This window comes from Acomys russatus, chromosome 26 (assembly GCF_903995435.1).
Source record: "Acomys russatus chromosome 26, mAcoRus1.1, whole genome shotgun sequence".
NCBI lineage: Eukaryota > Metazoa > Chordata > Mammalia > Rodentia > Muridae > Acomys > Acomys russatus.
The window spans coordinates 14,347,647-14,364,142 of NC_067162.1; the positions used below are offsets into that span (position 1 = coordinate 14,347,647).

Here is a 16,496-nt window from a genome sequence, read left to right on the forward strand (position 1 = left end):
TTTTTTGGTTTTTTGAGACAAGGTCTCTCTGTGTAGCCTTGGCTGTCCTGGACTCACTTTGTAGACCAGGCTGGCCTCGAACTCACGGTGATTCGCCTGCCTCTGCCTCCTGAGTGCTGGGATTAAAGGCGTGCGCCACCACGACGCCCGGCTAACATCAATGGTTTTTTGTTTTTTGTATTTTTTTTTTTGGTTTTGGTTTTGGTTTTTCAAGTCAGGATCTGTGTTAGCCTTGGCTGTCCTGGACTCGCTTTGTAGACCAGGCTAGCCTCGAATTTACAGCGATCCTCCTGCCTCTGCATCCCGAGTGCTGGGATTAAAGGCTTGCGCCACCACGCCCAGCTCTTTTTCTTTTTTTAAGGCAGGGTTTCTTTATGTAGCCTTGGCTGGCTGGCTGGCCTCGAACTCACAGAGATCTGCCTGCCTCTGCCTCCCGAGGGCTGGGATTCAAGGCGTGCACCCACCACCACCACGACGACCGGGCTGAATTTGTCTTTTGTACATTGAATTAGAAGCCGGGCATTTGTCGGATGAAGATGACGCGAACCGGTTAACTTTCCCAGGAAAACTCGGGGCTCCACCCACTGTTAGGGATGGCCCCGCCCACACAGCATCTAGCGCACGCGCACACCCTGCACCCACCCTCTGCGCAAGCGCGCAGCTTTTACAGGCGTGCTCCGGCCGTCAGCTCGGCCCAGCTGAGAAGAGACGCCAAGTAGCGTCGGAGACTACAAGTCGGCACCGGCCCGGCGGCCCCCTTCGCCTGCAGCAGTCTTCCCCTCCTGGTCTGTCACCGCAGCCTCCGTCGCCATGGGTAAGAGTCGGACGAAACGCTTCAAGCGACCTCAGTTCTCCCCTACCGGTAGCTGTCAGGCCGAAGCGGCGGCCGCGGCGAACGGGACTAGGGACGAGGAGGACGACGGGCCGGCGGCGGAGCTTCTAGAGAAGGTGGGTCGAAGCCTTGGCTCGGGCTCCGGTGGCTTGAGGCGGGCGGCAGGGGGTCCGCGGGAAAGCGGGACTGCGGCGCGCGTGCTCACTACGCGCCTCTGACGTCTTGGTTCCCACAGCTCCAGCATCCGAGCGCGGAGGTCCGCGAGTGCGCCTGCGCGGGGCTGGCCCGGCTGGTGCAGCAGCGGCCGGCGTGGCCAGACTTGGCTCGCCGGGATGCTGTGCGCCGGCTCGGGCCGCTGCTGCTGGACTCTAGTCTGGCAGTCAGGGAGACGGCGGCTGGAGCTCTGAGGTGAGTCGGAGCAAATAAACCCAGCATACCCTCTCCCGATGCATTTTCTACCTTTTGAGGGGGGTGGGTGGGATATCCGTCTGTTATCTCAGGTTTGCAGCGGATGGAGATGTGAGTCTAGGCTCTGAAGGACCCCAGGTCCCACAGACGACACACATTGTTTGTATACAATTTGGCTGCTTCACCTACCTTCAAACCTGATGCACATTTCCTCCTCCCAAAACGCACCTTAGGGTCCCTGATAGGATGAACTCATAAGTCTGTGTTCCAAGTACATCCGACATCTCAGCATGTAAGACATGTCAGGACAGCAAGATTCTTCTTGTCTTTGCACGAGCTCCCTTGAGAGGGTATCTGGAAACTAGCAAAAAGGCTAGTATTAGTATTGATAGCAGTAGTGTGTGTGTGGGTTTTTTTGTTTGTTTGTTTGTTTTTTGTTTGTTTGTTTTTCGAGACAGGGTTTCTCTGTGTGGCCTTGGCCATCCTGGACTCACTTTGTAGACCAGGCTGGCCTCGAACTCACAGCGATCCGCCTGCCTCTGCCTCTCGAGTGCTGGGATTAAAGGCGTGCGCCACCACGCCCGGCTTGATAGCAGTAGTGTTAATGAGAAGTGCTATGTAAGCGAGAGGCTATTTGAGGGGCAGGGGATGGGGTGGGGGAGTTGGATTGGGGTGGCTTCTAGATGACATTTAGAAACTGGAGACCAGAACATCAGAGAACTAGGCATGGAAGAATAGGGTGAGACTATTCTTTTTTTTTTTTTTAAAGAATTTTTTATTATTTATTTATTTTAAGATTTATTTATTATGTATACAGTGCACATCAGATCACATTATAGATGGTTGTCAGCCACCATGTGGTTGCTGGGAATTGAACTCATGACTTCTGGAAGAGCAGTCAGTGCTCTTAACCGCTGAGCCATCTCTCCAGCCCCTGAGACTATTCTTTATGGAGGAACAGCAATGGCAGAGAAGTGAGACAGAGTGTAGATTTACCCAGCATAAATGTGGCTGAAGAGAGAGGGTGGGGGTGGGGGTGGAGGGGTGGGAGGTGGGGTGGGATGCTGCTAGTAGCTGAGGCTGCTGAGTTGAAGGACTTATTCTAAACTGGAATGGTGTCGTCTACTTTTTGAAAAAGCCACTCATTTGTCACATGAGCTAGTGGGTCTTACCCCTGAATGTAAATGCAAAACTACAAAAGCCCTAGAAGAAAATAACCAAGTAATCCATATAGCTAATAGTAATTACAGAGAATGCTATTGAGGGTATGGTGGTTTGACTAAGAACAGCCCTCATAGGACCATGTATTTGAATGCTTAGTCACCAGTGAGTGGCACTATTTTAGAAGGATTAGGAGGTGTGGCCTTGTTGGAGTAGGTGTGGGTTTATTGGAAGAAGTATGTCACTGAGTGTGGGATTTGAGGTTCCTAAAAGCCCACCCCAGGCCCAGCATCTCTGTCTATGGAGCAAGGTGTAGCCCTCTGCTACTGCTCCAGCACCGTGCATGCCGCCATGCTCCCCCGCACCCCATGATGATAACGGCTAAGCCTCTGAAACTGTTCTTTATATGAGTTGCCTTAGTCATGTTTTCTCTTCACAGCAACAGCACAGTGTAGGACAATGACAAAGCTTTTTGTTGTACTCAGGACCAGGACAGTTAAATCTGTAGGTTTGTTTTCCAGGCAAATGCGACAGATAGTTTTTCTGTAGGGAACCTTGTGCTTTGAGTAGCTGAGAAGTATTTTGTGACATGTGACTTGCAAGTAAAACACATTTAAATTTCTCATGTAGAAACCTCAGTGCTTGCGGAGGTTTTGAAGTTTGTGATGACATGGTGGCTAAGGACATCATGACACCCCTGGTGGCACTACTGAGAGAGGTATGTGGTATATAATGTAGCCTGAATGATGACTTGTAAGTGGAGCTTTTAGGAGCTAAGTTTAAGTGGACACCCCCCCCCCCCACCCCGTGTACTTTCATGTCATCTATTATGTGTCCCTTTAAACATCCTGTAGCCATTCCATTTTCCCCCCTGGAAACTGTCAGTACACAGGCATCACTAATACTGATCTCTATTGGTGTCCCTGACACCTTTACGATAATTAGAAAAGCCCTTTCTAAAACTGCATACTTACCCCTTTAGAGTTCAATCCTGTTTCTTGTTTGCTCACTCATATATGTACATAATTTAATCTTCACAGCAGTCCTTTGAGGCAAGTCTCTTTTTCTTTTTTGTGGTGCTGGAGATGGAATTCAGATCTTTGTGCCTACCAGGCAGGTGCTTTACTGCTCAACTATATCCCAAGTCCAAGGCAGTATCATTATACCTGTTTATATGCTGGTGGGCCCAAGGCATAGTCACTATGACCTTATAAGGATTATGTTGCACCCTCATGCTTAATATCACATGGTTCATGTCACGTGATATAGCTCATTGGTTAAGGACGGTGGGCTCTTGGATTTCCTCTCAGCCTGCATGCCTTTCTTCTCTTCTACATATAGCCGAATTTCACTTAATGCAGCATAAAAGATCCAGTTTAATGGGAGGCATCAGTCCTGTTCCTTTACAGTAGGGATTCTACACTGAGGGTGGTGTTGCCACATGGGCACATTTGGCGCTATGCTGCCAGCATCCAGTGGGTAGAGGCATGCATGCTGTAGGGCCTCCTACCATGGAGGGTGGTCTCCCCATAAGAAGTCCAAGACTCGGAAAACCTGTTCTAGAGAGTGCCCTGGACCGTCCTGCACAGAGGTCAAGGGCACCACTCTGAGGCTAGAGTGTCTGTAGGTGAAGCCCAGCCTCACCATACGTTCCTGTACCTTCAGCAGCCTTTTTTATTGTCTTTCTTATACTAGGAGATAAAGGTTAATAGTATCATGCCTCATAATTTTGTTTTAGAATTAATTATTTAATATATATAAAATGCTCAGAATAGTACAAATACTAGTTTTTTTTAATATTTAATTTTTAAATTTATGTGCATTGCTGTAGGGTGTCAGATCTTGGAGTTACAGACAGTTGTGAGCTGCCATGTGGGTGCTGGGAATTGGACCTGGGACCTTTGGAAGCTCAGACAGTGCTCTTAACCATTGAGCCAACTCTCCAGCCCCAATACTAGCTTTTTATTTCTTTTCTTTTTAAAAAAGATTTATTCATTATTTACACAGTGTTCCACCTACATATAACACCGGCCCACCAGAAGAGAGCACTGGATCTCATTATAGATGGTTGTGAGCCATCATGCGGTTGCTGGGAATTGAACTCATGACCTCTGAAAGAGCAGTCAGTGCTCTCAACCTCTGAGCCATCTCTCCAGCCCAGCTTTTTATTTCTTTGTCATTCTATCTTTCATCACATTAGGGAGAATACTTTGTATTGATTTTGTACTTTCATGCAAAGTGTAGGATGCTTTCCATCATGCCTTGAGGACCTTTTTGCCAAAGGAATGTATTTCTTTTTTAAGTTTTTAATCCATTTTTATTCGTGTGTGTGTGTGTGTGTGTGTGTGTGTGTAAATGCCATGTATGTGCAGGTGCCTTCAGAGGCAAGAGGGTGTCAGATTGCTTGGAGCTGTAGTTAACATGTGATTGTGTACCAGCTAATGTGGGTACTGGGAACTGAGCCCAGCTCCCCTGCAAGAACAGTACAAACCATTTCTCTAGAGAAGCAGAGAGTGCTCTTAACTGCTGTGTCTCCCCACTCCCACGGAATGTATCATTTTGAGAATTGTACTTACAATCATCTGATATGATTATATACATTATTATAATTTCTGATGGTTTTGCTTTTTTAATTCTTTATTGTTATTAGGGTTTTTTTGTTTGTTTTTTGCTTTTGCTTTTTGGTTTTGTGAGATAGGATTTCTCTGTGTAGCCTTGGACTCTCTTTGTAGAACCAGACTGGCCTTGAGCTCATAGCAATCTGCCTGCCTCTGCCTCCCGAGTGCTGGGATTAAAGGCGTGCATCACCATGCCTGGCTTTTTACTAGGTTTTTTTTTTTTTTTTTTTTTTGCTTAGCTCTAATTTTGTACCTGGGTGCTAATCATGATATTTGGTTGCAGTGTAGCGTTGGACTGGATTCAAATGAGATGTCTCCACAGGAGAAAGCAGACAAGAGCAGAGATTCTATTGAGAGCATAGCCAACGAGGCCGTGAATGTGCTGTGGAATGTCTGGTAAGGCGCTTTCCCAGAGCAACCTCCTGTTGCGTCACTGCCTGCCTGCTCTTCTTTCTGTGAAGCTGTGGGGACCGTCTATAAATGTGTGATGCTGATACTTCGTAGGTGCTTATATCTGGTGACGAGCTCGTCCTCCTAACGAGTCCAATGTACACCTGCTGTGGGATGAAATGGAAAAGGACCACATGCATTGGGTGATGCTTTCGTCCACTGCTCTGGTAGTGGCTGTTTGACTAGGAAGTGGCTTCCTGAGAGGACCTCTTCGGGACTGAGTAGGAGCAGGGTCACCTTTTATCCATGTTGTCAGCACTGGTTAGGACACTGAGGACTGCGGATGGGAATGAACGAAGCTAGAAATGAAGCCTGGAATCACTTTTTTTAGCTTGACTTTATGTCTGTAATTATAGCAGAATTATAGATTTTTTTGTTCTTGTTGTTGTTGTTGTTGTTTTCAGACAGGGTTTCTCTGTATAACTGCCCTGGCTGTCCTGGAACTCGCTTTGTAGACCATGCTGGTTAAACAGAGATCTACCTGCCTCTGCCTATTGAATGCTGGGATTAAATGGGTATGCCATCATGCCCAGCTATAATTATAGTTTCTTATTTTCAATTGGGAGCAATTAAAATAATGACCTAAAAGTAGTGTTTTTTTTTTTTTTTTTTTTTGAGACAAGGTTTGTTTTTGGAGACCTGGCTGTCCTGGACTCACTTTATACACCAGGCTGGCTTCAAACTCACAGCGATCTGCCTGCCTCTGCCTCCCAAGTGCTGGGATTAAAGGTGTGTGCCACCACGCTCAGCAAAAGTAGTGTTTCTTAGACTCTGAGATGAGTTAGATCTTGAAAAGCTGCTTGCATATCAGTCTCAGTCTGCCTGTAATTTTATCTTAAACTAGTAGGTACATTCTATTCCACCAGGAGCATTGGCAAAATATTTGAGAAAGTGGCTTTTCCCCCCTTTATAGTTTTTCTTTTTCTTCTTTTTGTTCTTTTTTTCCTTCCCTCTCTCACCCTTTTTTCCCCCAAGGTCTCACTATGTAATGTTGTCTGCCCTTGAACTCATGATCCCCTCGGGGATTACAAATGAGCTTTAAGAAATGGTACATGAGAGCCAGGCATGGTGGCGCACGCCTCTAATCCCAGTGCTCTTGAAGCAGAGGCAGGCGGATCGCTGTGAGTACGAGGCCAGCCTAGTCTACAAAGTGAGTCCAGGACAGCCAAGGTTACACAGAGAAACCCTGTCTCAAAAAAACAAAACAAACAAAAAGTAAAGAAATGGTACATGAGCAGCTGATGGGTGTTTTCTGCGCACCATATCTTTTTGTAATATAATTTGTTGTTTAGAACCTTGGACTAAACATGTTCTACCACCGTAGTTTATCTCCAGTCCCTAGAAGATTGAAGATCACAGAACTGGAATTTTGTTTTGTTTTTCTTTAGTTGATACAGGATTTCTCTGTGTAGCCTTGGTTGCCTGGAATTTTCTCTGTAGACCAGGCTGGCCTCAAACTCGCAAAAAAAAAAAAAAAAAAAAAAAAAAAAAAAAGAAAGAAAGGAAAAAAAGAAAGAAAGAAGAAAAAGTTATATTTAGTTACATATGTGTACGGGGGTATGTGCACATGAATGCTGGCGCCCTCCCAGGCCAGAGATCTGGGGTTAGAGATGGTTATGAACCACTTAACAATGGTGCTGGGAATCGAACTCAGGTCTCTACAAAAATAGCACGTACTCATAACTGCTTAAACATCTTTTCAGCTCTTTATATTTTTATTTTTTGAGACAGGTGTAGGCCAGGTTAGCCTAGGACTTGCTATGTGGCTAACGATGACCTTGAATTCCTGATCTTGTGTTTCTGTTTCCTTTATCTGGGCTTACAGGTATGACCCACCTCATGTGGCTCTGGGAATTTTAAGAATATTTTCTTTGAAAAGAGTTGAATGCAGCAGTTCTCAGCCTTCCTGATGCTGCGACCCATTAATACAGCTCCTCATGTTGTGGTGACCCCCAACCATAACATTGTTTTGTTGCTATTTTATAACTAATTTTGTTACTGTTATAAATCAAAATGTAGATGTCTGATATACAGGATCTCTGGCATGGGACCCCAAAGATGTCATGACCCACAGGCTGAGAACCATTGGCCTAATATAGCTATCTCCAAAGTAACCTTATTGTCTTGAGTGTGTATGAGTCCAGTCTTCACCACGTATGGTTATCATAGCTCCTAGAGTTTTGTTTCACACTTTACTTATACATACAATACATACTTACTAATACATACTTTGCCTTTATGGCTATAGTTTAGTACTGAAATAAAATGGACACCTAACAAAATGTCTTTTTGGATAGTGTGAGTCATCTGAATTACTGTTATATGTCTACATTGAGAATATATTCTGGAGGCATGAGTAAAATCATCCTTTTACCCTGTATTTAGTGTGTATGTTTATTAGTAATATTGATAACTTTTTATTTAAAGAAGTTTTGTGATTTCAGAACTAATATTTATTAGAGTAATTTCTCTGAAGATTGAAAATTCTGCTTGTTGAAACTATAATTGGAGTCTAGGAGTGGATAAAATGCGGTTTTTCAATTAAAAATGATGCTTTTCATGTGATAGAGGCATTTGTCCTTATTTGAACACATTATTATCAAGTCGTAATGGAAAAGGAACAGTCTGCACACAAGGAACTGAGACTCTGGGCCTGGTACCACCACGCACAGGACATGGGACTGCAGACGGATTGCCTTGTCTGTGGGTCGTGGGTTTTCTGAAATCTGTAAGATGGGAAGTTGAATGAGTGATTTCTGAGATTTCCTTCAGTTCTAACCTATAAGGAGATAGTGACTAAGATCCTGCTGTGATGGAAACGAAACACTGATAGGTGGTTGTCATGTTCAGTAACTGCATGGTGGGTGTTGACTCCTGATCTTTGGTTTTATAAAGAGTAATTGTTTTGTTTGTAGACTGCTGTGACTAATTTCTTGATGTTAAAGTATGAATAGTAAAATTTATTTCTCCCTTTTAATTTAGTGAATGCAGTAGTAGAGCAGTATCTGTATTCAACAGAGAAGGGTGTTTGGAGATTGTTTTAAAGTACTTACGTAGGTTCCCCACCAATGTTGACCTGGCTGTTTCTGTAGGTAAGTGAACAAAGCGCTCCTTTGATATTTGTGTGTTGCCATTTTCAAGCACAGTGTGTCTGTTGTACAGCAGTGATTGCTGCCATACTGTTCCAATATGTATAGTGGAGTTCTGTTTGTTTGGAATTCTTTAAATCTGTGACTGATATTTATACAATGCTGTAAGGTTCTGCTTGTTTCTTTTTTATTTTGTTTTTGAGACAAGGTCTCACTACATAGCTCTGGCTGGTCTTGACCTTGCAGTATAGACCAGGCTAACCTTTAATGCTGACTCCTGGGTGCCAAGATCAAAGGTGCATTGCCACCAAGCCTGGCCAATTCCTCACTGATTTCTTTTGAAAGGGAGGAAGGCAATTATGTGAGTACATGTAATGTGTAACTTCCCATCCCCACAGAGCAGTTTTTCTGTGTAGCCGAGGCTGTCACAAGGCTCAGGTAGAACTAAGAGACCCTCCTGACTCTTGAGTGCTAGGATTAAAGGTGTGCTCCACCACGCCAGCACTTGGGGAGGCAGAGGCAGATGGAATGCTGTGAGTTTGAGGCCAGCCTGGTCTACAAAGCAAGTCTAGGACATCCAAGGCTACCCAGAGAAACTCTGTCTCAAAAAAACCAAAAAAGGAAAACAAAAATGTGCACCACCACCTGGCTTAGTGATGCACTTCTTTATTTTTTTTCTTAAAGATTTATTTATTATGTACAGTGTTTTGTCTACATGTATACCTGCACACCAGAAGAGGGCATCAGATCACATCATAGATGTTTGTGAGCCACCATGTGGTTGCTGGGAATTGAACTCAGGACCTTTGGAAGAGCAGACAGTGCTATTAACCTCTGAGCCACCTCTCTAGCCTGTGATTTATTTTGTGTTGTTGTTTTGTTTTGTTTTTTGAGACATGGTTTCTCTGTAGCCTTGGCTGTCCTGGACTCTGTAGACCAGGCTGGCCTCGAACTCACAGTGATCTGCCTGTTTCTGCCTCCCAAGTGCTGGTATTAAAGGCATGTACCACCACACCCGGCTGTGATTTACTTCTTTTTTTTTTTTTTTTTTTTCCGAGACAGGGTCTCTCTGTGTAGCCTTGGCCATCCTGGACTCACTTTGTAGACCAGGCTGGCCTCGAACTCACAGCGATCCGCCTGCCTCTGCCTCCCGAGTGCTGGGATTAAAGGCGTGCGCTACCATGCCCGGCTGTGATTTACTTCTTAAAAGCCTTTATTTTTGAAGTTTTCATCTCTATTTACTAAGAAACAAAAACTCAAAGTTAATTGGAATGTAGCCATATTTAAAATGTTTTATGTTACTTTCTCTGACTTCTTTTTTTTTTTTTTTTTTTGGTTTTTCGAGACAGGGTTTCTCTGTGTAGCCTTGGCCATCCTGGACTCACTTTGTAGACCAGGCTGGCCTCGAACTCACAGTGATCCGCCTGCCTCTGCCTCCCGAGTGCTGGGATTAAAGGCGTGCGCCACCACGCCCGGCTTACTTTCTCTGACTTCTGAAGAACAGTTTTTTTTGATGTTATTGTTGGGACGGGGGTTGGTGGCAGGAGCTGTAGAGGTGAACTGATTTCTGTTAGGCCTGTGTCCCTTTCGTGGGAGCTGGGGACCTGGAGTCCATCAGTTGCCTTTAGCCTCCTACCTTGTCTGTGTTGGGCTAGAGAGCCATTAAAAACCCTCAGCTCAGAAGCAGGAGGCAGAAACCAGAAAGTAGGCAGCTGGGCAGAATTCTGGGTACCCACAGAGAAACACTTGCTCCCCTTTATTTCTTATGCATATTTCTAGGAAAGGAAGAAGTGTATTCTTCTTAGCACTGTTTCTCCTTGGATTAATAGATATTTCCTTTTTTTTTTTTTTAATATGGCTGTCCTGGATTCAGTTTGTAAACCAGATTGACCTTGAACTCACAGAGCTCCAGCTGCCTCTGTCTCCAGAGTGCTGGGATTGAAGGTGTACACCACCATGCCGATAACGTTCTTTCTTTGTTTTTTTTTTTTTTTTTTAATTTATTTAATTTTATTTTATGTGCATTGATATGGGGGCAAGGGTGTCAGATCCTTTGGAACTAGAATTACAGACAGTTGTGAGCTGCCATGTGGCTGCTGGGAATTGAACCCGGGTCCTTTGGAAGAGCAGACAGTGCTCTTAACCACTGAGTCATCTCTCCAGCCCCTTTCTTTGTTTTTTTATACTTTATTTCTATTTTAAGTGCATTGTTGTTTTACCTGCATGTATATCTGTGTGAGGGTGTCAGATATTGGAGTTACAGACAGTTGTGAGCTGCTTTGTGGGCACTGAGAATTGAACCCAGGTCCTCTGGAAGAGCAGCCAGTGCTTTTAACTACTGAGCCATCTCTTCAGCCCCCGAGCATTAGTCCCGTAATAAAACAATACATCATATGAAAATTTGTGTATTGATGTGTGTGTACACAGTTCTGCACATAGATGCATTTTGGGATCCAAATTAGATTACAGCAGTACCATGTGTTTTGTTTTCTATTTTAGATTTATTTAGTTTGTGTGTGTGAGTGTATGTGCACCATGTGCATGCCTGGTGCCTCCGCAGGTCAGAAGAGAGTTGGATCCTCTGAAACTGGAATTACAAATGGTTGTGAGCCTTCACATGGGTGCAGGCAATGAAACCCAATTCCTATGCAAGAGCAGTAAGTGCTTTTAACTGCTAAGCCAGTTTTCATTCATTTGAATAGATAACAATCTAATTTGAAATTTTTAGGTCTGGATTTTTTGGAATAAATATCTCAAAGGAAACTACTTTGTATTTAGTTTCCTTTTTATAATTTAGAGGTGTCTTCTATCAAAGCCTTTCATGTAGTTGAGTTTTGGTTTGTTTGTTTGTTTTGAAACATAGTTTTTCTGTGTAGCCCTGGCTGCCCTGAAACTTGCTCTGTAGATGAGGCTGGCCTCGAACTCACAAAGATCTGCCTGCCTCTGCCTCCCAAGTGCTGGGATTAAAGACGTGCACCACCACTGCCCTGCCATCTCAGTTATTCTTTATGCTTTCAGTTAATTTCTAGCACAAATGTTGCAATCCATTACGTTGATTTGTTTTATTATTTATGTATTTATTTATTGAAGCTGTTGTAGAACTATGTAGATGAGGCTGGCCTTGAACTCAGATACCCTTCTGAATGCAGGGATTAAAGAGTACTGGTGTTAAAGGCCTGCGGCACCACACTGAACTACTTTTTTTTTTTCTTAAATAACGCTAATGTATAAGGATATTGTGACCACAATGCCTAAGACCTCAGGTTTGTTCTTGGCAACAGAACTACTTCTAAGCATGTGGTGCATGGACTAGTTAGTGGTCATAAGCTTCCTGCTACTGGCCTATGATAAATGAACAAACTGAGAATAAATTGCAGATATTTATAGTAATTCAGCATTGTCACACCATTTAAGAGCCCTTTAAGTTATAGTTTATGAGAGTATAATTCTGTAAAAAATTAGAAAGCTAGGGGCTGGAGAAATGGCTTAGTGGTTAAGAGCTCTGACTAATCTTCCAGAGGACCCAAGTTCAATTCCCAATATTCACATGGCAGCTCAACTGTCTGTAACCTCAAGATCTGACACTCACATAGACATACATGCAAGCAAACCCAATGCACATAAGAATTAGAAATTTAGTCAGTGGTGGTGGTGTACATCTTTAATCCTAGCACTTGAGAGGCAAAGACAGGCAACTCTCTGAATTCTAGGCCAGCCTTGTCTACAGAGTGAGTTCCAGGACAGCCAGCTATACACAGAGAAACTCTGATTAGGGGAGGTAGGGGACTAGAAATTTAAAGAACTTGAGAAATGGAGATCTCTAGCACCGACAGGTTGTGAGGTCTCTTTGGCGTGTACTACCCTTGAAGTGAAGCCTATATATCTAAAGAAGCTGATGTGTCTGGAAGTTGTAAAAATGCACATTTCTGTATGAATTATTCTGGTGCAAATTATCTTCAAGAATTCAAGGTTTCTAAATTGTTATTCTTGTCGTACAGCATATTGTTTACAGATAGTGACCGAAGATAACCCAGAGCTCCTGCAGTCTTTTGATGGCACAGCACTGCGTGTGCTGGAGTCTGCTTTGCTTTGTCCTGTCACCTCTATGGAATACATTCTGCTAAGAACACTAGTGGCAGGTAAGGTTTAGTCAAATGAAATGGTAACTTGTAATGGATAGAAGTGGAGGGTGAAGATTCAGTTTTCCCCACTGTGCTCTGTCTGGTCTGAACATCTTTTTTTTTTTTTTTTTTTGGTTTTTCGAGACAGGGTTTCTCTGTGTAGCCTTGACCATCCTGGACTCACTTTGTAGACCAGGCTAGCCTTGAACTCACAGTGATCCGCCTGCCTCTGCCTCCCGAGTGCTGGGATTAAAGGCGTGCACCACCACGCCCGGCTCTGGTCTGAACATCTTAGTATTAGAACAGAGACCCTTAACTGACATGGTTTTCCATCATTATGAGGCCTTCTAGAATAGATATTTCCAGTCTCTAAAACTTATTTTTAATTAATTAGTTTCTTTATTTGGTGTTTTGATACAGGGTTTCTCTGTAGCCATGTTGTTCTGGAACTGTCTTTGTAGACTAGGGTGGCCTCAAATTCAGAAATATACCCACCTCTGCCTCCAGAGTGCTGGGATTAAAGGTGTGTGCCACCAATGCCCACATTATCTTTTGTTTATAATCTGTGTGAGTTTATGTGCCCCACATACATGAAGGATTCTGAGGATCAGAAGAGGGCATTGGATCCCCTGGAACTGGAGTTATAAACAGTAGTGAGCTTCCATGTGGGTGGTGGGAATTGAACACAGGCCCTCTGAAAGAACAGCCCCATCCAGTTTAACAAACTATTTTTCCTAATATAGAAACACAGTGGTCCAGACTTTCCTCTTTTTATGCTTTATTTATTTTTATTTTATGTGCATTGGTGGTTTGCTTGCATGTATGTCTGTAAGGGTGTTGAGTCCTCTGGACCTGGAACTATAGCAGTTGTGAGGTGCCATGTGGTTGCTGGGAATGGAACTGAGGTCCTTTGGAAGAGCTCTTAACTGCTACATCATCTCTCCAGCCCACCTTTCCTCTATTTCATGACCCAGTGAGATAAAAAATTGACTCAGGGCAACTAAGACATGGCCCACCACTTGCTCTTCCATGACTTCTTACTCTTTTTTGCCCCTTGTGTCTCTGAATATGGAAATCTGAAGTGATCTGATGGATAGTTAGTTGAGGCGTATACACTTTAAATATTTTATATTTTCCTCTTGCCTTTGACCTGTGCAGAAATCATCTGTTCATTTTATTATTGTTGTTCATATGTATGTGGCCGTGGGTGCACGTGTGCTCTGTATGCCTGTGGAGGTCAGAGGAGAAGGTAAAGGCAAGGTCTTTCTTGTTTCTGCCTCCCCGTGAGCTCCATACTCGCTAGCTAGCTTGCAGGCTTCAGAGAGATTCTTCGGTTTGTGCCTTCCAGCTCTGTGCAGGAGGGCTGCTGTTATAAATGTAAATCCTTCACCTCCTGACTTGTCTCACTGACCCTCTTGTACAGGTCAGTGGAGTAATACAAAGCATTTTCTTGTACAGCCATATCTCCAGGTCTTTTCATCCTGCAGAATGACTGTATCCACTGAATGAGAACTTTTCCTAACCTTGCTCCCCCATCTCTGAACACCACCGTGCTGCTTTCTGTTTCTGTGGATTTGACTACTGTAAAAATCTTACACAAACAGAATCATTTGTCTTTTACCCTTTACGACTGATTTATTTCAGTTACCCTAAGATCCTCAAGGTGACATGCATTAGTACTAGTCTTTTTAATTTTTGTTTTTGTTTTGCTTTTTGAGACAGGGTGTCTCTGTGTAGCCCTGGCTGTCCTGGACTCCCTTTGTAGACCAGGCTGGCCTCGAACTCAGTGATCCACCTGCCTCTGCCTCCCAAGTGCTGGAATTAAAGGTGTGTGCCACCACACCTAGCTTCTTTTTAATTTTTGAGACAAGGTCTTCTGTAGCCTGGTAGGCCTCAAACTTACTGTATAGTCTGATGACAGCAAACTTCCTACAACATGAATGCTAGGAGTATGGGTGTGTATCATCACACCCAATTTATGTGGTGTGGGGGATCAAGCTCAGGGCTGTATGCTAGACAAGCCCTCTGCTGACTGGGCTATATCCCTAGCTCATTTTCTTCTTTTTTAATGCTGAATAGTATTCCATTGTGTGCGTGCATGCGTGTGCGCGTGCACCTCTCTTTGGGTTTACTTTATTTAGTTGGTTTTGGCTTTTTTGAGACAGGATCTCTCTCTATATAACCCTACCTGTCTTGGAAGCCACTCTCCATTTGGTACCCGGGTTGTTTTTTGTTTTAAAATTTATTTTTTATGCCTGCATGTGCACCTGATGCCAGAAGAGGGCATCAAATCACATTATATATGGTTGTGAACCACTATATGGCTGCTGGGAATTGAACTTAGGACCTCTGGATGAGCAGTCAGTGCTCTTAACCTCTGTACCATCTCTTCAGCACCACACCTGGGTTGTTTTAACCTTTTAGTTATTGGTACTGTTGCCACAGTGACCATGACTAATTTCTTCTGGTCTCTGTTCTCAGTAGTTTTAGTTATATCTCAGTGGTGTTTTCATTTTATTATCATCTCTTGTTTCGGAGAGAAGGTCTTATATATGGCCCAGGCTACAATTTGTATTTTAGCCGAAATTGACCTGAAATTTGTGATTCTCTTGCCTCCCCTCCTGAATGCTGGGCTTCCTTGTGTGCAGCACCACCCCTGGTTTTGCAGTCCTAGGGGTTGAGCATGCTAAGCAAGCATTCTACTAGCTGAGCTAAATCCCCAGACCTTGTCATTCACTTAAAAACAAAAGCAAAACTCTGATTTCTTCCTGGAAGCACTGTTTTATTTTGGTAGGAAAAAGCCAAGAATTTGCTGTCTGTCTTCAATATGCAAAATTGGAGCAGTAATACATCCCAGTACACTTGTAATACAAAAAGCTGCCAAGAAGAGCAGCTTAGGTAAAGATGGAAGAAAATGAGGCACTTCCTGCCATTTTAAAACTTTACCAGTATTTCTGAGTATGCAAATTCTATACCAGAGAAAACTGTTGTGTGCCAAGACAGGATGAACAAAGGGTTGGATATTTTGAAATTACACCAGAGCCTAAAGATCCAGCCCTGTGGAGACTCTTTTTCCCCTCACTATTATATAATATTATGTTGTTCCACTTAGTTATACTTCTTTTTTTACTCTTTAGCACTTCCTTTTATTATACTAAAATCAGTCTGTGTATTACCCTGTCAGTGTTAGAACCCATTCTTAATAAAGATTCTATAGTAATTCCTTTGTCTTCATGGTTATTTTTTTCCCAGGCACAATGTGGAACCTAAAGGACATTATTCCATCTAAGAGTCAGGCAGAAATCATAAATGCCATATTAAACATCTTGTCTGAAGTTCTGGAAGTGAATGCTGCTGACACAGTCATTCAGATGAAGGAGGCTGAAGCCCAGCGGTTAAAGACTGCTGCAGATACCGAAGACATACTAGCAAATGCTAATGGGGATTTGGTTGAAGATGATGAGATGGAAGAAATTCCTCACAAAAGAAAACCCAGGAGGAAAACATTTATTTCTGATTTACTTCCAGTGAGTCTGAGTGATGTTCTTTTTTCTTTTTTTGTTGGTTTTTCAAGAAAGGGTTTCTATGTGTGTAGCCTTGGCTGTTCTGGACTCCCTTTGTAGACCAGGCTGGCCTCAAACTCACAGAGATCCACCTATCTCTGCCTCCCGAGTGCTGGGACTAAAAGTGTGCGCCACCACGCAAAGTGATATTCAATACAAATTAATACATCTATTTCTTCAACAGGTCTCCTTAGCATTCCAGAAAGATATTACAGCTAGATTTTCAGTAAAAGTCATATTTTCCTGTTGATTCT

At 43.4% G+C, this 16,496-nt stretch overlaps 1 protein-coding gene across 1 annotated transcript in view; it reads left to right on the top strand.

The window, feature by feature from the left end:
• The first annotated feature begins 708 nt into the window (after nucleotides 1-708).
• Nucleotides 709-16,496, top strand: part of Heatr3 (HEAT repeat containing 3) — a 35,059-nt gene continuing 19,271 nt past the window's right edge. Inside the window, exons 1-7 of the mRNA XM_051168519.1 lie at nucleotides 709-948; nucleotides 1,068-1,240; nucleotides 3,032-3,119; nucleotides 5,303-5,415; nucleotides 8,452-8,561; nucleotides 12,557-12,697; nucleotides 15,932-16,206. Coding sequence (XP_051024476.1) covers nucleotides 811-948; nucleotides 1,068-1,240; nucleotides 3,032-3,119; nucleotides 5,303-5,415; nucleotides 8,452-8,561; nucleotides 12,557-12,697; nucleotides 15,932-16,206 — 1,038 coding nt within the window. The 5' untranslated portion in view covers nucleotides 709-810. The remainder of the gene's footprint in view (nucleotides 949-1,067; nucleotides 1,241-3,031; nucleotides 3,120-5,302; nucleotides 5,416-8,451; nucleotides 8,562-12,556; nucleotides 12,698-15,931; nucleotides 16,207-16,496) is intronic.